Source organism: Toxorhynchites rutilus, chromosome 2 (genome assembly GCF_029784135.1).
Source record: "Toxorhynchites rutilus septentrionalis strain SRP chromosome 2, ASM2978413v1, whole genome shotgun sequence".
NCBI lineage: Eukaryota > Metazoa > Arthropoda > Insecta > Diptera > Culicidae > Toxorhynchites > Toxorhynchites rutilus.
This window is the reverse complement of record NC_073745.1, coordinates 85,054,610-85,080,659: the sequence shown is the minus strand read 5'-3', so window position 1 is coordinate 85,080,659 and position 26,050 is coordinate 85,054,610. Positions and strand designations below refer to the sequence as shown.

General features: G+C 40.6%; 2 protein-coding genes across 6 annotated transcripts in view; both read left to right on the top strand.

Moving 5' to 3' along the window:
• LOC129764956 (transcription factor Ken 2) overlaps positions 1–26,050 on the top strand; it is a 164,797-nt gene that overhangs the window by 63,123 nt on the left and 75,624 nt on the right. Inside the window, exon 1 of one of the 5 annotated variants that reach the window (XM_055764650.1) lies at positions 9,887–9,907. The exons of the other annotated variants lie outside the window; for them this stretch is intronic. The gene's annotated coding sequence lies outside the window, so the exon portion shown is untranslated. Of the gene's footprint in view, positions 1–9,886; positions 9,908–26,050 lie in introns of those variants that run through there. 5 annotated transcript variants of the gene reach the window in all.
• Positions 16,695–21,950, top strand: LOC129765893 (uncharacterized). The gene has a single exon (XM_055766331.1). The coding sequence runs from the start codon at positions 16,695–16,697 to the stop codon at positions 21,948–21,950; it is 5,256 nt and encodes a 1,751-aa protein (XP_055622306.1).

Genomic DNA, 26,050 nt, shown 5'->3' with positions numbered 1-26,050 from the left:
CTCTCGCTCTGGCTCTCTCGCTCTCGCTCTCGCTCTGGCTCTCTCGCTCTCGCTCTGGCTCTCTCGCTCTCGCTCTCGCTCTCTCGCTCTCTCTCTCTCTCTCTCTCTCTCTCTCTCTTTGTCTCTCTATCTCTATCTCTATCTCTATCTCTATCTCTATCTCTATCTCTATCTCTATCTCTATCTCTATCTCTATCTCTATCTCTATCTCTATCTCTATCTCTATCTCTATCTCTATCTCTATCTCTATCTCTATCTCTATCTCTATCTCTATCTCTATCTCTATCTCTATCTCTATCTCTATCTCTATCTCTATCTCTATCTCTATCTCTATCTCTATCTCTATCTCTATCTCTATCTATATCTCTATCTCTATCTCTATCTCTCTCTCTATCTCTATCTCTCTCTCTCTCGTTCTCTCTCTCTCTCTCTCTTTCTCTCTCTTTTTCTCTCTCTTATTCTCACTTTTTGTACCACTTTTGTAAAAAATGAACATTATTTTCATTATATCAAATTGGTTGTATCTGAAGAACGGGTAGTACCAGAATAAAACGTAGTTTTTCATATAAAAATGCATGTAAATTCCTTTGCTTACATTACATTTCTTAAACGGTAACAATTTCGTAAAGCATTGAAATGTCATGAGTTTTTAAAAATTCGCATCCTCATTGTGGCGAGTCCGACAGGATACCGCCGATCTTTGTTAAATTGAAAGTGTTTTCAAATGCAAACATAAAAAAAAATAAAGAGGGTTCTGAGTCATAAAAAATCATAATATCAAATTTATTTTTCGAGTTAGATTTTTCAACGATCTGTTTATGTTGTAAATATAATGTAAATTTTTCTAAATAGACGTCTGGATTTCGATATATATTTTTTTGCAGAAAGGTGGAAAATTTTGGTACGCCCTTAGAAAAATAAGTCTTAATTAATATTGGTTATCCGGCAATGAAAATTGTACATCGTCGAATAAAGGAACCATACAATATAAGCTAACGCCCGAATTGCATGCAACAATGTTACTAGTTGCAATAAAGAAGAATGTAAGTGACGAATAAAATCGAAAAACTTACCTATTTTATTCGTCACATTATTTGCATGTTTAACTATTTTCCCAAGATTTCGGCTCCTTTAAACTTATGTAACTGAGCCTGTAAAAATAAACGAATTTATAAAAAAAAAACTATTTTCCCTACATGAGTATTAGACCCAAAAAATTGCTGGAGATACTGCTCCGAAATAGCTTTTTTGCGTTTGCGTTCTCTAGGAATGCATTTTGCAGCAAATGATTTTGCGCAAACATAACAGATACTGACGGTTTACCGCAGCGAAATCTGAATTTACTACACTGTTCCTTTTTTTCGTTGATGCACTACGCTTTTGGAATTGAAATTTAAAAACTGTGCCTTTTGTTTCTTTTTTTCATTGCTAATGGAGACTTTGCATCTTTCGATTCATTTATCACCGAAAAAGATTGCTTCGCTGTCTTCAGTCGTTATTCTATATTGTGTTTTGTGTGCTATGCATAGTTACTACATGACGGATGAGCCTTTTTTTCATTTCCAGTAGCTATTTAATGCATTTCAAATACAACGGATCCATTTGTTCCCATTCATTTCATGCTTCCACAGCAATCGATCTTCGAGTGATAGTGAAAACATGATTATAATTATTCGGATATTTAGAAGGAGGAATTTAGAAGAGAACTTCAACACGTCAGGCCTCAAAGTGTCGGTGCTCTTCTAATCTATATTTCCCATACCTCCTGTCTCCTATTCCCTGAAAGCAATTCTCCAGTAATGGAACAAAATCCAAGAAAGAGTAGGCAAGAAAAAGCGACCAATTTCACACGTTCACAATCGGCTCGAGCGAACGTTGCAAAAAGGTAAACTGTAGCCAGCAGCAGCAGCAGCAATAAGACAGTGCATACAAAAAAGAACGCCACGAAACCCACGCTTAAGCGCTAAATTACCTCATTCAGCGCAATGAACCACCCCCTCGCGATCAGCCCTCACCCAATCGCATGGCATTCCAAATTGTTACACTCGAACGGGCCGAAGCAATGCGCTCGGCGGCGCTGAAATTGGTGCAACAATTCCACGGTGTGGGAAACTCGCGCCAACTTTGGTTGGCGATTTTTCCACTCCGATTAGCTTCGATGGGGGTGATTCTGTTGGAAAAGAAAAATGCAAATTTCGTCCAATGCGTGTTCGATGGGAACGCATGGTTTTTTTTTTTGCGTGATCTGTCAGATATCATAATACGTTTTAATGAAAAATTTGTTAGTTTTCGAATAAAAAAAACTCGCTACAATCTAATCCATCGACAAGCGCATCTCGAATCGGGGTCAAACAGATGCTCCGAAAATTTTACTATTTAGGACGATGACGACCGGCTGACAGGGCGAAACAATACTGCATGCCGAACCCCGCATGGAGCTCTGGGATGGGTTGGTTGTGAGACTAAGTGACAGCGGTGTAATGCACCAGGCGATGACGAGACCAGTGGCAGAAGAGAAGAAGATCGGAGGGGACTATTTTTCATTTTCTTCTAGTCGCATAGCCGCGTCGTCGGTTCGACCTAAATTTTTTGAAATCACTCACGGAAGAGCGGAGCGAATTGCATAGGGTTCGCTCGCTAGCTAGTAATGCGTGTCCATCCAATGATGCGACAGCCGCCGGAGTGCTAGCGATAGTGGTGATGCGCTGCTTTTTTTTTGCTGCTGCGGATGAGATACGAGATATCGAAATGTGTCGTAACGGTTGTGGGTGTTGCGATGAGTGGCACGAAGCACAGCGATCGGATGCATAAATGAGGTATTAGTATTTTGGAAGTAATCAATCCAATGATTCGGCAATTGATCCGATTAATGTCAATTAAACGTAGACTGATCGGTAATTTCGAAATTTTCCGATCATCGTGATAATCGTTTAGTTATGAGCAATTTTAGATTGGCTAAATACGAGGATATCTAAACTATGTTCGCTTAGCATCACAACGTATTATTGTATTTACTCACAGGAAATTTTCAAAAGGCGTGGTTTTATAGATTTTTTCCTGCACTTGAGTTTCTTTTCTTCTGTTATAGGACCCTACATTCGGACAGAAATTTCCAGTAAAAACGGGCAAGAAAATCCTTTTGCTTCTGTTCAAAATGAATTTCAAATGAAAACTGTTTTTATTTTCACCATGCATTCAATTCAATAACGGTTAAGTTTTGTTTATGTTTATGCTTTCACAATGGATTTCAAATAAATATTGTTTTTTTTTCAACAATGAGTTTCAAATAAATCAAGTGAAGGTAGCTATGTATTTATAAACTTGATCTATAAAAATGAAAATGATTTGGTGTCTGTTCCTCGAGATTTAACTCAAGAACGGAGCAACGGATTTAAACAGTCAGTATCAGGATTGATGTGTCTTAGTCTACATCAGGTTTGTATTTCAAAAAAGAAATTATATGCCGCAAGTATAGACTACGCACATAAAAATAATTTCCGTGGGAACTTGAGTGTTCGAAATGATTTATATCAGTATATCAATTGTGGGTGGGACGAAGTTCGCCGGGTCAGCTAGTTTTTTAATAAAAAGAATTCTGTTTCAAATGTTGGACATTTTCAGGTATCTTATATTGTCAGTCTCCAACCTCCCAAAAATTTCCACGTGGTATGTTCGACCAAAACAAGACCCCTCTCTCCACCCATAAAATATCATTTAACACCCCCCTCCACCCCACTGGATGGTTCCTACACACTCTAGTAATTGTGCTTCTCCCGCTGGTAATGATAAAGGGTTTATTTTTGTTACAAGTTACCTCAGAAGTACAATTTAATAAATGCGCCACTATGGGGCAAAAGTACACATTTGTCATTTTGTATTAAAATAGGTTTTTGTCTAACAAAACTCGAAAAATGAATGTACTACATTTCGAAGGTAATATATATAATTACAATTTGGTCACCCAAATGAATTTTATTTGCTTTTATTTCAAGAGTTATTGGACGACAACAGTTAGGTGCGCAGCTTTGCCCCGCACTACTCTAAGACCATTGCTCAAGCAAAAAAAAAATGTAACAAAACTTATTTTTATATATTAAAATTTATAACATCTGTAGTTAAAACAATAGTCATTCATTAAAAAATGCATTTTAAGCATACTTAACAACTAAAATGACGCGACAAAAATTAAGACCGGTAAAATTCATGGTAAAATATAAAAACAATAAAATTCATACCGTGAAACGCTTCTAGGGTTAGTACTTGGTCGTGTAACTTTTGTTACGCATCACTTCACGCACCCGGTTCGACATGGATTCCGGATTGTTGTCCTGCCATTTTAGGGGCATCTCCCGGCATAACATCCCTTATGATTTGTGCGTAGAGGTACTGATCCATGAAATTATCCACCCAGTACAGGGGGCCAGCCTCGTACCAGGAGAAGCACCCCCACAACATAATGCTCCCTTCTCCATGCTTGAATGTCTTCGTGGTATACTGTGGCATGTAAGCGCGCAGCCTATTGGGCGATGGACCCAAGTCTTTTCGTCCGAGCCGAGAAGGTTTACCTTCGTCTCACCCGACCACAGTATATTTCGCCACCGTTTTTCCTTCTCCGGACCGATCCAATCGAAGTGGTCTTTCGCGAACTTCAGCCTCGCCTTCAAATGCTTCGGCGTCAGCATCGGAAGCTGCTCCACCAGCCGCCGCTGAACTGTCCGGGGACTCACGGACAAGATCAGTTCGTCCCGGAACATTTTCGAGGTCTTGGAGGCTCGCTTTATAGCAGAGTCATCCATCGCGGTCGTTTTCCTTGGGCGTCCAGTCGTTTAGGATTTTTTGCGGTCGTGGAGGGCATTAAACACGAAGGTTTTGGATCGTTCCAAGTAATCTGCGATTTCGCGTTGGCTGCAGGCTGCCTTGGACATTTTGCGGACAGCCATTCGCTGTATTTCCGAGATACTATGCGCGTGACCAATTCTTCGTTGACTGCAACAGGAATTCGAGAATTAAAACCTTACATACTTCTTGTTTGACGAATTTCATGCCAACTCGTCTTAGTAGTTGGCAACCCCATCTTATTTTTTTTTATCCAAAATATATATTTTATTAAGGCTCATATGGCGTCAGCCTAACGGGGCCGGGAGTTCAATATTTTGACAATGTTTGCTTAGACTATGTTAGTAATATGTAACCGATTACTCGCGGTTGACTCGAGGTTAGTATTACAAGTGTTCTCATAATTGGTATGTCGCAGTCTTCGATGCTCTGTACGTGTGCCCGACACGGGATACTTCCTATTGGGATGCAGCTGACCATTAATCAGCAACGCCCCCCTAGTCTGTACCCCATATCTAGCGTGGTGCGTCTTTCTCGACTCAAGGAATCCAGGATAGAATGGCGGCGCAATCATCAGCTCGTGTAGAGTTGTCATGAGCGGTACAACCTTTGGCTCTTGTTGAATAATCAGTGGACTGCACAACCTTTACAGCATCTGTAAAGAGTGTGTGTATGTATTGCCGCGACTAAGTAAAAGTTTATCGATCGGATAGGAGGGATATGAAACGGGGACACAACGAAGGAAACATCATTAAACGTTGACATCGGCGTTTCTGAGGAACAGGTATAGATGAAGCAGAAGATCAGGATCACGGCTACCTAAGATATCCCGGACGGGGATATCCGATTGTCTGCCTTGTGCTCTCAGTGCTCTAGAGAGCTGAGAGCGAGCAGCATGGAACCGGATACACGACCAGACAACATGCTCGATGTCGTGGTAGCCATCGCCACAATCACAAAGATTGTTTGCTGCGAGCCCAATGCGATAGAGATGCGCGTTTAGGTTGTAGTGATTGCACATAAGCCGAGATATCACGCGAATGAAATCACGACCTACATTCAATCCCTTGAACCATGCACTCGTCGAGACCTTAGGGATAATCGTGTGTAACCAACGACCGAACTCATCACCACTCCACATGCGCTGCCAACTTACGAGCGTATACTGACGAGGAATGTGGAAAAATTCATTATATACAATTTGTCTTTCAAAAAGTGTGCCTTCTACAGCGCCCACCTTAGCTAGCGAGTCCGCTTTCTCATTCCCCGGAATCGAGCAATGAGAGGGAACCTTAGTAGTAATCTTGAATAATTTTTCGACCAAAACACTCAATAGTTGTCTTATTCTAGTTAGGAAATAAGATGAGCGTTTATCAACCTTCATTGAGCGGATTGCCTCTATTGAGCTGAGACTGTCTGAAAAAATAAAATAGTGGTCGATGGGCAATGTTTCAATGATCCCTAATGCGTAATATATCGCACCCAGTTCAGCGACATACACGGAACAAGGATCTTTGAGTTTGAAAGAGGCACTGGAATTTTCATTGAAGATGCCGAAGCCAGTGGACTCGTTTATGAATGAACCGTCAGTAAAGAACATTTTATCAGATCCAACTTTCCCATATTCTGCCGAAAATATCGGCGGAATGTAATCGGAGCGTAGGTGATCTGGGATTCCATGGATTTTTTGTCGCATGGACAGATCAAAAATGACAGAGGAATTGCAGAAGTAAGGGAAGCAAACTTGGTTGGAGATGCCTGGTGAAGGGTACACGTCGTGGGTAAGGTACTCATGGTATAAAGACATAAAACTTGACTGAGGAGTCAGTTGGAGTAGATTTTCGAAGTTATCAATCACCAATGGATTCATGATCTTGCAACGGATGAGAAATCTGTAGGATAATTCTGTGAACCGAGGAGTAAGCGGGGGTACTCCTGCCAAAACTTCGAGACTCATCGTATGTGTCGAATGCAAACACCCCATGGCTATACGCAAGCAACGATATTGTATTCTCTCCAGCTTGAGAATATGAATCCTGGCAGCTGATCGGAAGCAAAAACTGACAATTCTAACACTGATAATATCGTTGTTTTGTACAACTGAATGAGGTCTCCTGGATGGGCGCCCCACCATGTTCCGGTAATTGTTTGGAGAAAATTGATTCTTTGCTGGCATTTCTGTTTCAAATACGCAATGTGTTTCCCCCAGGTACACTTAGAATCAAAATATACACCCAGGTATTTGAAAAACATAGAGTGTTGGATCGTTTTGCCGGATAGGTGAAGCTGGAATTGGGTGGGTTCGTGCTTCCTAGAAAAAACGACCATTTCAGTTTTCTCCGTAGAGAATTCGATACCCAGCTTGAGGGCCCACGTGAACAGATTGTTCAGGGTATCTTGTAACGACTTTTGCAGAACGACGGGATTAGTACCCGTGATGGAAATAACTCCATCGTCTGCAAGTTGTCTCAGCGTGCAGTCTCTAGTTAGACAATCATCCATATCATTGACGTAAAAACTGTACAAGAGGGGGCTTAGGCAGGAGCCTTGTGGTAGGCCCATAAAACTGTAACGAGAAGATTTCGAGCTGCCATAAGAGAAAATCATGTGCTTTTCTGACAGTAAATTGTACAGGAAATTGTTAAGAATTGGTGAAAGTCCACGATTATGAAGCTTCTCTGAGAGAATTTCCATAGAAACTGAATCAAATGCCCCTTTGATATCGAGAAAAACGGAAGCCATTTGTTCTTTGCGAGCAAATGCGATTTGGATTTCAGAAGATAGCAGCGCGAGACAATCATTTGTCCCTCTACCTCGGCGGAAGCCAAACTGCTAAAATTCCATCTTAGATAGTATTGAAACGATGTGGGTGTTAAAACACTACAATTTCCAACAAGTCGTCCGTACATCGGAAGAAGGGCACTTTTACAGGGAAAAAGTTTCTCTAACAACAACTTTTTCATACAACTAATCCTAATTTTGTTTAAAGTTAAGATAGCGATATAGTGTATTCGACAAAGTTTTAGATCTTATTAAAATATAAACTTTTGTCGAAGACATCAACTTTCTATCTTTTATTGTTTATAGAATATGTATAAGTCATTTTTGATGATTTTTTATGAAGACTCCTGAAAATAATGATGATTTGCTCGTAACATTTTTGTGTGTAGATTCTCACGTTTGACATGTTCTTGACATGTTTCTAAATAAAGAAAAGTTAGCAGAACATTTAAAATGCGATAATTTATAGATAAAAATGTAACGTAAAATTTTTGATATTTTTTGTGAAAATTTCAACAATTTCCTACATTTCATCCTTTTACAAGAATTACGTTTTTGTATAAAATTAAGAAAAAAAAATTGATTTTTTTTCCTAAAAGCCTATTTTTTTCCGAATATTTGAAGTGTGCAAAGGTGCTTGAGGGGGTATTCTAGTGGTAAAGACACAAATTTCGGACGTTTTTTCATGTTCCGTAAAAATAAAACAAAGAATATTTTTACTATCCGTTCTATCATTATTTGTTCTTCTATCTTTCAACAATAGAACAAAAATTGAACGGAGGAAGAATATTCATAACTAGAATAGTTAAGGGCTGATGAAGTGAGCAGGTTCAAAAAAAGTAGTGCCATGGCGAACATGATTCCAGCTCTTCTGGTTATCTGAAACCAAAAAATCGAACAGATTCAAAATCAGTAAAGATACCGCTATCGCATGAACCTCTGACAAGTCAAAAGCATCTTTTTGGACAAAATGGCGGCCGTTTGAAAACCAAAATGAGGTTCAAAAGGTTTTTTCTTACGTTTCCCGTCTTTTTAAAAATAGTAAAATTTTAAAAAATATTATTTTTTAGAAGTTCATGCGATAGAAAGATGCCTGCAGATTGTATCGATATAAATTCGACATTTGAACTTGAGATATCGGGCCTGATCACGAACGTCACTTCACGGTGAATACGAAATGAATTGTATGCAGTTTTCACCGTGAAGTGACGTTTGTGATCAGGCCCATCGTGTACGCCAGTTTGAAAAAACTAATTCCGAGAAAAACGCATTTGAAGTTCATTGTTATGGCCGTACCAGGTTAGATACCACACTACTAAAATGGATCTAACTCGGTAAATCATAGGATTTTTGATAAGTCCTTTCGGGTGTATATTCTTCAACACCTAAACTCCAGAAGTATGAAGGATTTTTTTTTTTTCATGTCTTAACGTTTCACTGCTATCTGAGATGGTGCTGCAAACGGCCAGTCGAGTTGGCATTAAATTCGTCGTTTACACGATAAGTATGCACAGTAAGAGTAAGAGTAGGAGTATGCACAAAAACATTCCATACTTCTGACCGCTAACATGCCATTTGTTTCCCTCTTTGTAAATCATTCTGATTCAAGAGCACCACAGCGTTTAACAGAATCTATTTGAACGAAATTTTCAAAAGGCGTATTTCTGAAGTGTTACTCTTACGCAAACATGAGTCTACTCTTGGATTTTTCTTATTCATTCAAGGTTCCAAAATTCTGGAAGAAATTACTCTGTTTTATCGAAAAATGGAGAACTGTGTTCTGCCAGAAAAGGCCTGACAAAAGCTATGACGTGACCTTGAAATTTACTACAAACGATAGAAGTTTTTAGCCTTACAGTAGACAAAAGCAACCTAACTCAATATTTGTATAATGAATGATATTTATTCATAAAAGTGATGTAGAAAGCGAGAATAGTCAAAGAGAAACTGCAAAATTAAGAGAAAAGGAAAAGGCAAACTAGATAGTATTAAAGAAAGCGAAAGAAAGAAAAAGAAACTGAGTAGGGGGAAGAGATAAAGTCGAGAAGAGATTGAAATACTAGAAAAAAAAGAAAAAAAATCCATATTGAAAATGTTGAAAAATGATGGAGAAATGGATCGAAGGGTAAATGAAAAACATAAAATGGAACCGGGTATCATTAGATAAACCAAGAACTACAAAATATCGCAAATCAAATTAGGAATCACTGACTGATTATGTGTATGTTTGCTTCTTCTTAGGACACAACATTTGGGCAGCAATTGTCAAAGAATCTACTTCTCGGTAAAGGTAATGAAATTGGCTTATTGAGTATATATCTCCCTGCGACTTCCTTTTGTTCAATAGGGTCAAAACCTTTTACGAAGAACACATTTTTTAACCACCGAAAGAAACAAATCGAAAAAATAAAAAAAGTTGTTCTGACAGACCGAGAACATGGCGTCAGCATGTGAAGCTATGATGCGGAAAAAACGATTAAAAAAGCAGAAATGATGGTGGGTTTGTGGAAAAAAACAAAGTTTAAAATGAGCGATATTAATGATTTTGTCATCAAAGTTGTATAGGAATTAGAAATGAGTAAAAGAAAGATAGAGGGAAAAAGAAAAATAAGGCGCGATAGTGGGAAAAATCGAGAAAGATAAAAGAATAGAGACGCACTAGGAGCGAGACTGGGGAATAGAAAAAAAGGTTTTAAAAAATTAAAAATAGAAAAAACAACACAGAAATGGAACGAAGCGGAAATGAGCAACGTGAAATTAAATCGGAAATCATTAAACATGAAAGAAAGAGATAACTAACATATCTAAAATTATATTACTTTACTTTCTTTTTTTTCTCTTACTTCAATAAAAAATATATAATTATTAAATAACATAAATGATTATAAAGCAATTGAGCTTGTTTTTGAGTAGTTGAGTTGAGAGACATGTATGATGAAATCACTAACTGTTGTGCTCCACGTTTTTATTTTTGTCTCATCAGAGAGTTACTGTGTTACTATCACGTTTAATTACAATGAAACCGTACAACTTAAAAAGTTTTTTTTTAGTTTTTAGTACATTATCTGTGTCATTAGTATATTCCTCTACAAATAAACCATTCAACACTTTTTTTAAATTTTTATTTCTTACATCTTTTTTATAATGTTTTCATGATATACTGTATTCTATTAGTCATATCATTTCATTTGGCACCGATATTGAGGAGGTCGCAAAAAATGCATAGTAGGCCATTTTGTGGCGGCGGCCTTTTTGAATTATATCGATTTGAATCTGCTCTAATACCTTTGGAGATTTCAAGCTAAGACTACCCTTTCGAATATCAGATCTCAGAATCCATAATCCGAACAATGAAATTACGGTTACAGATGACATTCACAGAACCCAAACACGATTCAAAGTACATGTCTTCTCAGATTTGAGATACGTTTTTCGAAATCCATAATCAGATTCAGCTGCATAAAGTTTTCGAACATTCGGATGTCTCATTCTCGATCTTAGATTCCAGGTTGTGATTTCCGGAAAAAATACTTAACTTCAGATTGAGATTTCAGATGCATCAAACCTGATACTGACTTGCAAATCCGTCGAGATAAATCGTGAGAAACGAACTACAAATCCTTTTTATTTATATAAATTAAGAGGTCAAATTCAAGATTCAAAAGTCAGATTCATAATATGAATCTAGAATTCTAATCTGGAACATGAATCTTTAATATGAATTTTGAGTCTTAATATGGAATCTGATCTTGGAACCTTAATCCGCAATCCATTTTTGAAGCTCTGCCAATATAGAATCAGTAGTCGGTTCTGGAATTTTGGATAGCAATTTGTTTACAATTTTTTTTACAATCCTCTGCAAAAATTTTTCTTTTCTTAAATTGACTTTCGATAGAGATTTTCGTCACAACCAGCACTATAAACGGACAGCTATATTGCCCGTATATGCATGGTTGGCGTAACCACGAACATTATTGTCTATGGACTCACTGATGGAAAACGCTGAATAATCATTGCTGTTGAACAATTTATAAGGAATATTTTGACTCTGCTTAATAAATATTAACGGTCAAATGTGGGTCGAAGAGGTTTTATGGTTTTTGTTATTTTAATTTAATTAAAAAACTCAGATGGCGCTTACGCCAACCATGCATGTTTGGGCAGTATACATACCTAAAAAAGTGTATTGCTTTTCACCGAGGTCCCGTTCCACCGGAATCCCTTAAAGTTTTCACCGGATTTAAAGTAAAAAGGCGAAACAGTTGTATCGCGATGACGGAGTAGACGTCATTGAGAAAGAGATGTTGAATTGACAGAACTTCAAAGTTGACATTCGATAGAGAAAAACTTCATCAAAAAATTGAACAAACCACCGCATTCTTTTTAAATGATCCAATAATCTGCTCCGCTGCTCTAACTAGGATTAGAAGCGTTCTTTCAGCAATAGAATTCATGCATTTGAGAATCACTAACGCCGCCTCCAGGAGGTAATTATTTCATCAAGAATCAATTTCCTTACAATCAAAACGGGCGGCACGACTTTTGTTGTTCGCTTTCGACCCCGCAGGCATCGATCGATCGCCGGGGATCGCTGGGGATTGGGCTGCTGCTCCGAAGCAACCGCAATTACTATCATTATGATCTCCATCAGCGGTACACGCGAGAGTGATTCTGTGAGGGACGAGATCGGAGCAAAGCCCGCGGCGGCGGCGGCGAGGAGGAGAGATTTGTCCTTGGAGAAATCTGTGCCCTCATCGTCGTGTGCTGTCGTCGCCGTTTTCGTCGCTTGGGACACTCCGACCAGCCAAAACAGATGTGTCAGGCAACATTAATTTCGAATGGTTTGCGCGAATCTGCCGCTGCATATTACTGCCGTGAGGATGTGTGCGAGTTTCTGGGTTTTTTTATCGCTCTTGTGTCAAAGGAGACGCGCGGAAACGTTTCCCGCTCGCGAACGGGCACACAAATGATTTTTTTTGTTCTGAGGAACGTGGAAGTATAATAAGGGAGCGTTTAGTCGAAGGTGATGAATCACACGATGGGTCGCTTTCACAAGCCGTTGAGCTGCTGCACCTTAGAATACTCATAGGCAACAGCAGCAGCGGCCTCAATTCCGCCAAACTGAAACTGTTCGCGTGCACGCAGCATGGCTTATCTCAACACCCGCGCTCGTGCTACCTGAAGAACTTGCGCTGCGCCATCACAACACGTGTCATTGAGGTGATAATGATATATATGTTGAAATCGTATGGTACTTAACGCCAACAACAACCGGGTTGAGATCAATTAAGCCAACGGCACGAGAACCACGTACCGCCCCACACACGGTGAAGCAGCTTCACGTAGTTTCTTCATTTAGCCTTCCGAAGGTCGCTACTACTGCGTATACGCACTTGTCGTGCAACACTCTGCGCGTCTAATCCAGCCAATGTGGCCGCCAGCTATCGATCGATAAGAGCAGGCAAAGTGTGTGCACTCTCAAGGTTGACCCTGGCTGCATTCAGCTGTCAGAGTTTCGAGTGGTCACATGGCTTTGCCAGTCGCTATTTTCGACATCTGTAACTATCCGTTTTCCCGTTTCCATTAATTCCCATCGCCTCTCACCTCCCCCTAGGGGGAAGCGGGGACGCCAAACAGGAACGCGCGGTCGAAGATTAACAACTATTTAAATGAATGCAACGCGCGCGCGAAACTTGTTCTGTGTGACTCTCGCAATGGGAGGCAGAGGAGGTTGCATAACCTATCTTCTCGCGCTCGGTCCGCCACTGGGCAACAACAGGCGGCTTGTATGTCTGTGTTCTGATCATGATCCAATTGTCATTCTTCAAGCTGTAAGCTAGGTAAGTGGCAGCAGCCCTCGCTGCCAATCGACCGAAGTCGGCTGCCACTGGCAACAACAATTACTCTGCCAGTTCTGCGCTACCACCCTCTCTCCGGTCCATCCCTGCAACCCAACAGCACAGTAGAGAGTCTTTTTTTCGTTATTGTCATCTCTCGGAACAATAAAACAAAAGATTTTACTATTATTGTTATTAGAGGCTGCCGAGGTTAGCCGGAGATTACATTCGCTGCGATGATTTGGATATACAGCGATGGGGTTGGGGCGAGGCCTAGAACATGGGAGATGAGAACTATCACCGCACCTTTTCACGGTCCAATAGGTACGGATAATCGAAATTTTCCGCTAAATTGTGTGCTGCAATTGGATAGTGATTGTTAGCGCTGCTGCTGGAATGTGAGATTGGCTGTTTTGTTGTTCGAAAATTAGTGCTATCCCGGGTATATCGATCAAAGCGAGGCCTCAATGCTTGCGTAATGCGGTGAACACTTTGCACCAACAATAAAAGGCTTTGCAATAGTGGCAAACAACGTCGGTGATTGGTTCCTCGTCACGATCTTCGGACCGATCCAGGTCGACCTCTCTTTGGTCCGAATTTGATTGTAGTTTCGCTTTCATTCATGAGAAAAAGATTTTTTGTAAAACTCTAAGCGGTGGCATTTAAATGGACTCCGGATTTGACGCCGTCAAGCCGAGCGCGTGTTGCATATATTAAAGATGGATGCTGTAATCCCCAGGGAAATCAACTTATCAAGCACTTATCGTTCCCCGATTTCTCACGTTGTTATGATGGAAATTCAAATAAGTTGGGATGGCGACATACGCAGTTACGCAAAAATAATCAACTCCTAGCAAAATTTAATATTAGGTTGGGGAAAAAGTTATCCATTATTTTCTCGTTGGCTGGCTTAGTGATCAATATCTCGCGTAATATCGATCATACAATTTCAAGTTTGGGTTCATTGTAAAGGTGACATTTCACACTAAAAAAAATGTGTTTTTTGTTTGTTCTATTCAGTTGTGAGTTACAGGATGTTAACAATGGAGGCCAACAAAGAGAAAATTCGGTACATTTACACTTTTTATTTTATAAATGCGAAAATGTAAGCCAGGCTGCTGAAATTGTGATTGATGTTTATGGTGCCGATACTGCTACAGTAAAATGCGTGCAATTTAATTTATTTTCAGAATTTTTTTTATTTTTGTTTCGCTATATTTTTTAATGTTTTTTTAAATGTTTTTTAAAATTCTTTTTTCAGTACAATACATTAAATTATGATCTCTACTGTCAACAAATGGATCATTTCAATCTAGGAATTGACCATAAACGTTCGGAATTGGCCAACAGATGAGGTGTTGTGTTTCATCGGAAAAAAGGCAAGGTCACACAATTCCGAGAGCTTGATTGGGATGTTTTAATGCATCCACCATATAGTTCGGATCTGCCAATAAACGATTATCACCCTTTTCTCGCATTGCAAAATTTTAAGAGTGATAAGTAATTGGGATCAAGAGAAGATTGTAAAAATCTATTTCCATTGTTTTTCGCCAATAAGGACCAAGACCTCTAAGATAGAGACATTATGAAGCTACCTTTAGAATGGCAACAAATTTTCCAACAAAGCGGTGTATATTTGACCCAAATCGGAAGCATATCAAAAATGGTTTTAAATTTATCCAAAAATAATGGGTTACTTTTCCCCAACCTAATATATAAAGCGTTTTCAAAACATATCCGCGTTGAGCAGACATTCTTCGAATTTCTAGCATGACGGATGTTAGGTACAAAAATTCATAACTAATTCTCAAGTACAATTACAAAAAAAAATGCGTCGTCATTTAGGTCACAATAACTACAACCAGGTTTTTGAGGCGTTTTTTTACCGCGGTTTTTACGAGTTTTGTTTTGTGCTGATTTTCCAATTAACATTGCTCCCTCAGCTCACATGTCTCTCTCTCATGCTCCCTCAGATCATATGGCGGTAAATAGTACTTGTGACGGAACTTAACGCCGCACCCTATCACTATCCTCACGTCGATTCAGAATACGGATTACAAAAAAAGATTTCAATTTCAGATTCCCGAATAAGTGAAAAATTCAAAAGTTAGTAATTTTTCAATGCGTTATTATTAATTTAACCCAAAAATTCAAAACAAACTTCTTTTGTTAGGTTCTAAATCAAATATTCGCAGAAATCAGCAATACGATATTCAAGCAATACGAATGAAATATTCCCATGTTATAGCCCCCCACTATAAAACTACTCTTCTCACACCTATGGCCACCATTTCCGCTTTACTGTCACACAGTAGGCAGTTTTTCCGCTTAGCTAACGTGAATAAAAGTCGGAATAAAGATAGCTCCAGTTTATTTCCCACGTTATAGTTTTACCAAGTTTTTTATTATCCCAAGCTATTTAACGCGTCACGCGTAGTTAAAGTGCTATAGTGTATAGCAGAAATAAATAGAGGAAGAATTCACATAGTGTCCTCGATATACAGTGTTCCCCGTCAAAACCATCTGCGATCCACGTGACGATCGCGATAAGATTTTCCGCGCATTTATACGGAAAATCACCCCAGCTAGAAAGGCTTTGGAGAAACCCCGTCCCACCAGCATTCGCACCCATCATTTGGTGCCGTGACCAGGATACAGGTCACAGGATTCGCCCCGCAAACGTTAAGACGAACGGTCAACTAACCTCAACATTGAGTGTTCATCGTATACAGCTTTACGAAAGTCGCTTGTTGTTAATAGCCGCTACATCATCGCATTTATACCCAGCATCCAAACACGAAACAATCGAGAATTTTGAGAGAGATTAACCCCGTCGTCGCTACAACTTTCCTAAACGTACACTCATCTGATTTACACCGATGCGATCCGAGTTGTATTGATCGCAACTAATACAAGGCTTCATTTGAAGAAGCACCCGTTTACTGCTGCTACTATTCATATCATCAGTGTATTACTGCCCGCTGTCCAGTTACTGCTGCCCGTTGTTCGGCTAACATCGCTTGCCTGTTGAAATCGACGCATTGTAGCAGTCCGATCATCCACATTCTGTCCGGCGATTCCTGCTAGTTGCTGATTGATTTTTTATACAAGGCCTCTTTGGAAGAGGTACAAGGTGAGTACCATTCCAATTACACCTACGACTTTTTCCGGTACTGCTGGGTCTCTTTTCGATCATTTTAGCTCGTCGACTGTGCATTTGTGTTCGAACCGGCCGTCGCGATGTCGAATCCTAACCCGAATCCGAACGAGAAGAAAATGAAAGCGAAAGAGCAGAAGCGGAAAAATATCATCGATTCTATTACCCGTTTGGAGTCATTCCTGCGTAATTTTGATCCAGACGAGCATGGACACGAAGTACCTCTACGACTGGAGCGCATCGATAAACTGATGGAATCATTTGAGACGGTGCAATCGGAGTACGAAGAATTGGACGATAATGAGAAATTCGTGTTGGGAAATAATGAATTGAGAGCCAAGGTCGAGGAAAGGTATTTCCGAGTGAAAGCTGGTCTGATATCAAAGCGCTCCGCCCCTCAAACGCACGAGGCATCGACCTCTGGTCAAGCTAACCCCGCGCAGTTGCCAGCTCCTTCGTCGCTATCGAACGTGAAATTGCCGACGATCACGCTGCCCGAGTTCGATGGCGATTTCAATGGATGGCTCACGTTTCACGACACGTTCCTTTCCATGATCCACTCGTCAACTGAGATATCGAGTGTGCAAAAGTTTCACTACCTCCGCGCTGCTCTAAAGGGAGAAGCAGCGAATCTCATCCAATCCATCGTTATCACCGCTGCAAACTATTCTGTCGCATGGGACACGCTTGTGAAACGGTATTCCAACAAGAGTCTTTTGAGGAAAAAGCACATTCGGGCACTCCTGAAATACCCGAAGATCCCGAATGATTCAGTTGAGGCACTGCACCGCATACTCGACGAATTTCAATGTCATACAAAAGTATTGCAGCAGTTGGGAGAGCCCGTCGAGCATTTCAGTTCCATTCTTATGGAATTACTCGTAGACAAGCTGGATGATGCATCACACAGTGCATGGGAGGAATCTATCGTGTCGGATGACAACCCGACCTATGAGAAAATGGTTGGATTTTTGCAGAAGAGAACTCGAGTGCTAGAGACGATCATGATCAACCGCCCCAGTCCATCGTCATCGAAAACTGGAAGCCATCATTCCGGAATCAAGAAGCAGAATTTTCCTCGTGTCAGTACGAACGCTATGACTGAAAATCCCAGAAAGGTGTTTCCTATGTGCCCCGCCTGTGAAAAACAGAGACATTCGCTTATGGACTGTCTCGTGTTCAACGGAATGAATGTTAGAGGTCGTTTGAAGGTCGTGAACGACAAGAAGTTGTGCGGTAACTGCTTCCGTAGCGACCATTTTGCGCGCGCTTGCCGTTCAAAGTTTTCGTGCAAACATTGTAGCAAACGACACCACTCGATGATTCATCCCGGCCACATCGAAGTTCAAGCCAACCCTGACCTTCCACCTGGTCCTTCCCGCGTGGTAACTGCCATTGCCACCACCGAAATTATGACTCCCTACTGTAACGCTCACGTTCTCGCATCCAGCGCAGCTTTGAATGGAAACAGTACGAGAGTACTCCTCTCTACCGTGGTGCTCATAATAGTAGACGCGTATGGACAAGAGCACTTCGCCAGAGCCCTGTTGGACACAGGGTCACAGCCAAACGCGATCAGTGAACGGTTGTGCCAGCAGTTGCACCTCACCCGCACAACAGTCAACGTTCCCATTTCGGGAGTAGATGGAACTCTCACGAATGCTAAGCACCAGGTGACTACTGAGCTTCGATCCAGGGTGAGCAATTTTAAGCAGCTCATGGATTTTCTCGTCCTGCGAAAAGTCACCAGCGATACCCCAGCAGTTTCGTACAATACTGCCAATTGGAAGATCCCAAAATCGGTTTCATTAGCCGATCCCGAGTTTAACGTATCCCGTAGAATTGATATCATAATTGGTGCAGGCCATTTCTACACCTTGTTGCGTGACGGACGGATCAAATTGTTTCACAATCTTCCAATACTTGTGGAAACCGTATTCGGTTGGATCGTGGCTGGCCGTATGGAAAGCCACAATTTGGGTGAAAAGATAGCTTGTCACGTAGCCCAAATCCCGTCAATTGATGATCAGCTAGAACGCTTTTGGAAACTTGAGGAGGTGAGCGGAACAAACTATTCAGTAGATGAGCAGCAATGTGAGGACTTCTATTGTCGAACCGTTTCTCGAGACAACTCTGGCCGATATATCGTTCGCATGCCCAGGCACCCACAATTCGAGCAAATGTTTGGAAGCTCGAAGGAGACAACTCTTCAACGATTCCGTCGATTGGAACGAATGCTGGAAAGGAAGCCAGAACTGAAACCGCAGTACCATGACTTCATCAGAGAGTACATTGCTCTTGGACACATGTCAGAAGTACCCGATGACGATGTTGATCGCCCAGATGCCTGCTATCTTCCTCACCATCCCGTCGTAAAGGAGAGCAGTTCGACGACTAAAGTTCGTGTCGTTTTTGACGGCTCAGCAAAGATGAGTTCCGGTCATTCATTAAACGAAGCCCTCCTCGTTGGACCGGTCGTTCAGGACGAATTGATCACGATCGTTTTGCGTTTTCGACAGTTCCCAATTGCGCTCGTAGCGGACATCGAGAAAATGTACCGCCAGGTATCGCTACATCCCGACGATCGACCGCTCCAGAGAATTTTCTGGAGATTTAACAGTATCGAGCCCATCAAAGCCTACGAACTCTCCACGATTACGTATGGCCTTGCCCCGTCCTCGTTTTTGGCAACACGGACGCTGCAGCAGGTGGTAGAAGATGAAGGTCCCAATTTTCCGGAAGCCAGCCGAGTCGTGAAGAAAGACGTGTACGTGGACGACTTGATTTCTGGTGAAAACACTGTAGAACGAACAATTCAACTACAAAAGGACTTGATGGAACTTCTGCAGCGAGGCGGTTTCCATTTGCGGAAGTGGGTTAGCAATTCCCTCGAAGTACTCTCAGCGATTCCTGGAGAACTCCAAGGAACCCGATCCCCCATGCAGTTTGATCCTGAAGAAACAATAAAAACTCTCGGGATCTGCTGGGAACCTGAAACTGACACACTTTGCTTCAACGTTTCCGTCAACCCGAAGGACTCGGTGCCAACTAAACGAGAAATTTTGTCAACGATTGCCCAGCTATATGATCCACTTGGGCTTGTGTCCCCCGTCATCGTTCAAGCCAAAATCTTGATGCAACAGCTCTGGCTCCTGTGTTTAGGATGGAACGATGAAATTACCCCAGATCTTCACCGTAAGTGGAAAGCATTCAGTCGTCAGCTTCCCGCACTTTCAAATTTTAGAGTTTCTCGAAATGCATTCATTTCGAATACTCGTGTCACGGAGTATCACACGTTTGCGGACGCGTCAAAGGATGCATATGGAGCATGCCTTTACATCCGCTCGGAGGACGCCAACGGCAACGTCAAAGTAAATCTGCTGACTTCTAAATCCAAGGTGACCCCGCTAAAACCGATCAGCATTCCACGACTCGAGCTATGCGCAGCTCTTCTCGCATCCCGTTTGTTCGAAAAGGTAGTGGCTGCCTTGAACCCGAGTTCCTCTCAGAATTATTTTTGGTCCGATTCCACGGTAGTCCTGCAATGGATGAAGTCTCCACCGCGGACTTGGAAAACGTTTGTTGCGAATCGCATCTCCGAGATACAAGCTACAACCCATGGGTCCCTATGGCTGCACGTTGCAGGGACCGAAAATCCCGCCGATCTGCTGTCCCGCGGCTTGTCTGCTGACGAATTAATTACCTGCAAAAAGTGGCTTCACGGACCAAGCTGGTTGCACAAACCTAAAGGAAGTTGGCCTATACAAAATTTCCCTAGCGCCGGGATCCCAATGGAAGAGTTGGAGCAGCGCCCTGCAACTGTTCTCACCCTTCAAGCTTCTGCACCACACGAACTTTTCCTGCGATTCTCGTCATACAACATGTTGATAAATGTAGTGGGATTTGCGTTTCGTTTCATCCATAATGCTCGACCGAAGAACACTCGAATCTCTGGCCGAGTGCTTCTCGTCCCAGAATTGCACGCTGCTAAAATGTTCCTGGTGAGATTGGTGCAAGCTGAAGTATTCCCCGGTGAGCTGAAGGCTCTGCGCAAAGAGCAATCCGTATCTAAAAATTCCAAGCTCCGGCTCCTCTGCCCGTTCTTGGATTCCGAAGGCGTAATACGAATTGGTGGCCGGTTACAACTTTCGGCCGAATCCTACAACATTCTTCATCAAATTGTCATTCCCGGCTTCCACCCATTCACCAAATTGCTGATAATGCATCACCACAAGAAGCTGATCCATGGTGGTAACACCGTAACTCTCGCGGTTTTGAGAGACGAATTCTGGCCGTTACATGGTCGCAGAGCTATAAGGAGCGTCCTCCGAAGCTGTTTCAATTGCTATAGAGCAAATCCCCGCCCGATAGAACAACCTGTTGGCCAACTACCCTCCAGCCGTGTTACGGCTAACGAAGCTTTCTCTTGTACTGGAGTGGATTATTGTGGGCCTCTTTACCTGAAGCCCACCCACAGACGAGCAGCACCACAAAAGGTTTACGTCTGTGTATTTGTGTGCTTTAGCACCAAGGCGGTCCACCTCGAGCTGGCAGGCGATTTGAGCACCAACACGTTCCTGATGGCTCTGGATCGATTTATGTATCGGAGGAACAAACCGCACCATATCTACTCCGATAATGGTACAAATTTTATCGGAGCAAAGAATGCTCTTCATCAGCTGTATTCCAGACTTCAGTCAGAACCGGAAAATGAGAAAATCACCAAATATCTAGCTCAAGACGGAATACAGTGGCATCTGATTCCCCCACGAGCCCCTAACTTCGGTGGCCTCTGGGAAGCCGCGGTTAAAGTGGCAAAAAAGCAACTCGTTAGACAACTAGGAGACTCGCTGCTTTCTTACGAAGAACTCCTGACCATCCTCGTCCGTATTGAGGGTTGCATGAACTCTCGTCCACTCATGCCTCTGAACGACGATCCTCACGACTTGACCGTGCTTACTCCGTCTCATTTTCTTATCAAGAATATGATCAAGCCACTTCCCGAACCAGACATCCGCCATCTACCGATGAATCGGCTGAATTACTATCAGCGAATTCAAGCCCATAGTCAACAGTTTTGGCACCGATGGAGGTCGGAGTACCTGAAGGAACTTCAAACGCAGTTCACAACAAACCCGAAACGCTGCGACCTTGCAGTTGGCAACGTAGTAATCCTGAAGGATGACAGCCTTCCACCGACGCGCTGGCCCCTAGCGCGTATCCTGGAGGTCCACCCCGGACCTGATGCCATCATTCGTGTGGTGACCTTACAAACCACAGGAGGAGTACTGAAGCGATCAGTATCGAAGATTTGTCCATTACCCAAGGAAGAAGAATAATTTGAATTGTAATACATACATAGAATTAAGTTTTGTTGAAAATGAATTTTCAAGGTGGCCGGTGTTATGTTAGGTTCTAAATCAAATATTCGCAGAAATCAGCAATACGATATTCAAGCAATACGAATGAAATATTCCCATGTTATAGCCCCCCACTATAAAACTACTCTTCTCACACCTATGGCCACCATTTCCGCTTTACTGTCACACAGTAGGCAGTTTTTCCGCTTAGCTAACGTGAATAAAAGTCGGAATAAAGATAGCTCCAGTTTATTTCCCACGTTATAGTTTTACCAAGTTTTTTATTATCCCAAGCTATTTAACGCGTCACGCGTAGTTAAAGTGCTATAGTGTATAGCAGAAATAAATAGAGGAAGAATTCACATAGTGTCCTCGATATACAGTGTTCCCCGTCAAAACCATCTGCGATCCACGTGACGATCGCGATAAGATTTTCCGCGCATTTATACGGAAAATCACCCCAGCTAGAAAGGCTTTGGAGAAACCCCGTCCCACCAGCATTCGCACCCATCATCTTTGTTTCTGTGAATCAATTAAAGCTCTCAAACCACTCTACAATTTGTTCTTTGACGCCCAACTTCTATCTTCCTTGATTTCGCTGCAATATCGATATCAACAATTCCTGGTGAAAATTCAAGCAAAACCTTCACAAATCGAAAAATCACCCAAGGAGAGTCTTAAAATTGCATGAAACGTTGAGATCTAGTGTTACCTCAAAAAAAAAAATTTGTCAAAAATCGGCATTTTGGGACTGTATGAAAAAAAGTCGACCCTAAAATTTCAAAAAGTTACCCTATACAAAATGTTCACCACTTCGAAAAAACACTCTATGCTGAATTTCAGCTCAATCGGACTCAAGGGAAAGTGACGCAAAACGGTCAAAGTTTGAGTTTTTTGAAAATCGAAAAATCGAAAAGGAAATCGGGGTTTCTGAAAACAAATTTTGGATGCCAAATGTCTTAAAATTGCATAAAACGTCGAGATCTAGTGTCATCTCGAAAATTTTTGTTTGTCAAAGATCGGCATTCTGGGACTTTTTTTTGGATGGAGTACGAAACGAAAAGTATGGTTTTGGGTGACAATAGAAATAGTTATCTCGATTTTTCATTCGGAACATGCTACGAAATGTTGATTTGCACGATAATCTACCCTATACAAAATATTAGCTCATTCGGGCTTCATTTACTGGTGTCTCAAACGTTAAAATTTTAGTTGTTTTGAAAATCAAAAAATCATCGAAGATCAAAACAAAAAACAAAAATTTGATACCAAATGCCTTTAAATTGCATTACTCGTCGAGATTTACAGTTATCTCGAATTTTTTTCGTAAAAAAAAATGTTTTTTGGCAATTGGTCATTTTTTCGCCTGAAAAATCGATTTTTGACAAAAAAAATTTTTGAGATAACTTTAAATCTCGACGTGTCATGCATTTGAAAGACATTTGACACCAATTTTTTTTTTAAAGCCCCAATTTCCAGTGATTTTTCGGTTTTCAAAAATTCCAATTTTAACGTTTGTGACACCAGTAAATGGAGCCAAAATGAGCTAATATTTTGCATAGGATATATTATCGTGTAAATCAACATTTCGTAGCAAGTTCAGAATGAAAAATCGAGATAATTATTTTTATTGACACCCAAACCATACTTCTCGTTTCGCACTCCGAAAAAAAGTCCCAGAATGCCGATTTTTGACAAAAAAAAAAAAAGATGACACCAGATCTCGAAGTTTTATACAATTTTAAGACATTTGGCACCAATTTTTTTTTTCGAAAACCCCGATTTCTTTTACTCAGCCCTAGGGTGATTTTTCGATTTTCAAAAAACTCAAACTTTGACCACTTTGCGCCACTCTTCCTTAAGTCCGATTGAGCTGAAATTCGGCATAGGGTGTTTTCCCGAGGTGGTGAACATTTTTTATAGGGTAAGTTTTTGAAATTTTAGGGTCGATTTTTTCCCATACATTAATTGGCACCCTAACACATATATGCCATAGCAAAATAAGAGCAATATGAGAGAGCGAAACTAGAGACACATATCGAATAGGCACGCATTACACTTTTCGCATACTTTGCCACATACACGGTCCCCGTCGCGAAGAGAATACAGGTTCACCTTAAAGCTCTTCTTTTTACTGTTAGGAAACACTGTCCATGTATTCTTCTAAGATTCAACTTCATTTTATAATGTGGTGTAATATTCTCACGTATTTATGCAACAGTATCAGTGACTAACTACTCTATCCAAGTTGTATAAAACAACAGGTTTGGCATCGTTTGAACTTTTTTTGTGTACAATTCCAAGCTGACGTTCAGTTGTGATGAAGAGGGTGCTGTTCCCATGCATACAAACATTTTAAAACTCTTGAAAAAGCTTTTTTTATTGGTCCTTTAACCCTTCAGCACACGAAAAAGCTTTATTTCTGTCGAAGATAAATTTTTCTGCCGAAGATGACATTTTTTCTGCCAACGCTAGGTTTGGGTGTGAACTCATAATTCGAACTCCGATCTCTATTTCAAAATAAAAATGGTCAGATGACAAGTTTTGAATTCGAAATCCTTTCAAATTTCATTCAAATTTTACTTAAAAATTCTAGTTTTTTTTTCACCTATTCAAATCAATCATCAGATTCCGAATCCAAATAGGGCTCCAGAGACGGTATGCAGATGGCTACAAAATTAAAACACCCCGATTCCAGTATTTCAATTCCGGATTCACATTTGTGACTCGAACCACGTAATGAAAACGCCATATGACCTTTCTAAATTACATTTTCTTTGAAATTCGTTCCTAAAAAAGTTCCAAAATTCTTATTTCCAATTTGTAGGTTCCTTATTTTTCCTTTCTCCTCAAAGTGAAGACTCCAGATTCCGGACTCGGATTCCAGATTCTGAATTTATGTTTTGTTTTCAGACGTCATATCCAGATACCAAACACGTATCACAAAAATATTTCCAAAATTAGATTCCAGACCTCCGATTCTTAGGACTTTGGTTCTAGACGCCATATACAGATTCTAGATAACGAATGTAGTTTTAAATGACGTTCCCAAAATAAGATTTATATCCCTGATTCAGACTTCAGACTTCCAGTGAGATGTTCCAGGTTTCAGATGCCAGTGCCGAATTTCGACATCCAGATTGAGATTGTCGATTCACCATACTACAACCAGATTCCAAGAAATCATTCCTATATTATACGTATATTTTTCATATGAAATCGAAATTGTGTGAAAAGCATTTAAAGTCTGGATGTTAAAACAGAGCTTACAATTTGAATTTTGGAAACATATCATAAATCTGAATAAGGAATTCGGAATCACACCCAGGATTTGGAATCAGATTTTAAACCTTCATTTGTAATAAGTGACAAGTTTCAACTATTGAGTCTAATTGCGAACCCCAAGCTAAGATTCCTAACTAATTCGTTTGCAATATTACAATTTTAGTTTCTGGTTTCACTTCCTAATCTAAATTCTACGAAACCGGATGTTGAAAAGCTGCAAATTCTAAATTCTAGATCACATATTTTCCATTCCATATTTGGAATTTGAAATGCAAGTATTCCGGGCTTCAAAGTTCGATCTTCCCATTCAGATTACGAGAAAAATCGTTTATTTAGACCCAAAGGTCAAGGTTCAAGATGAGAATTATAGACTTTACAACCAGGTCTTGACTATAATATTCAAAATTCAAAAATTCTAAATGAAGGTCCATAGTATATGATGTCGATAATTTAAACTCCAGGTCCCATTTCTCAAATTTCGGACATTTTCTGGTTCATAGCTTTCGATTTGGATTTCAAAGATAATCCCAATTGCTCCTCAAGGTTCTATGCCATATTTTAGAACCTGATCGTAAGAGAGAGTTTGTGGATTCAAATTACCAGATCTTAGATTCTAACGTTCAATTTTAGGCCACAATTCATTTCAATTCATTCTGATTCCAAACACGTAAAACTGATTGGAGTTTTTAAAACTGATTTTGAAACTTCATCCGTTTTACGTTTTACAGATTGTATGTAAAAAATTCGAATCGATGATCATGATTATGAATTGCAAATCCAGAATCTTGAACTGT

Bases quoted from the DNA above. Each gene is read 5' to 3' on its own strand.
- LOC129765893 (XM_055766331.1), top strand. From the start codon at position 16,695: ATGTCGAATCCTAACCCGAATCCGAACGAGAAGAAAATGAAAGCGAAA.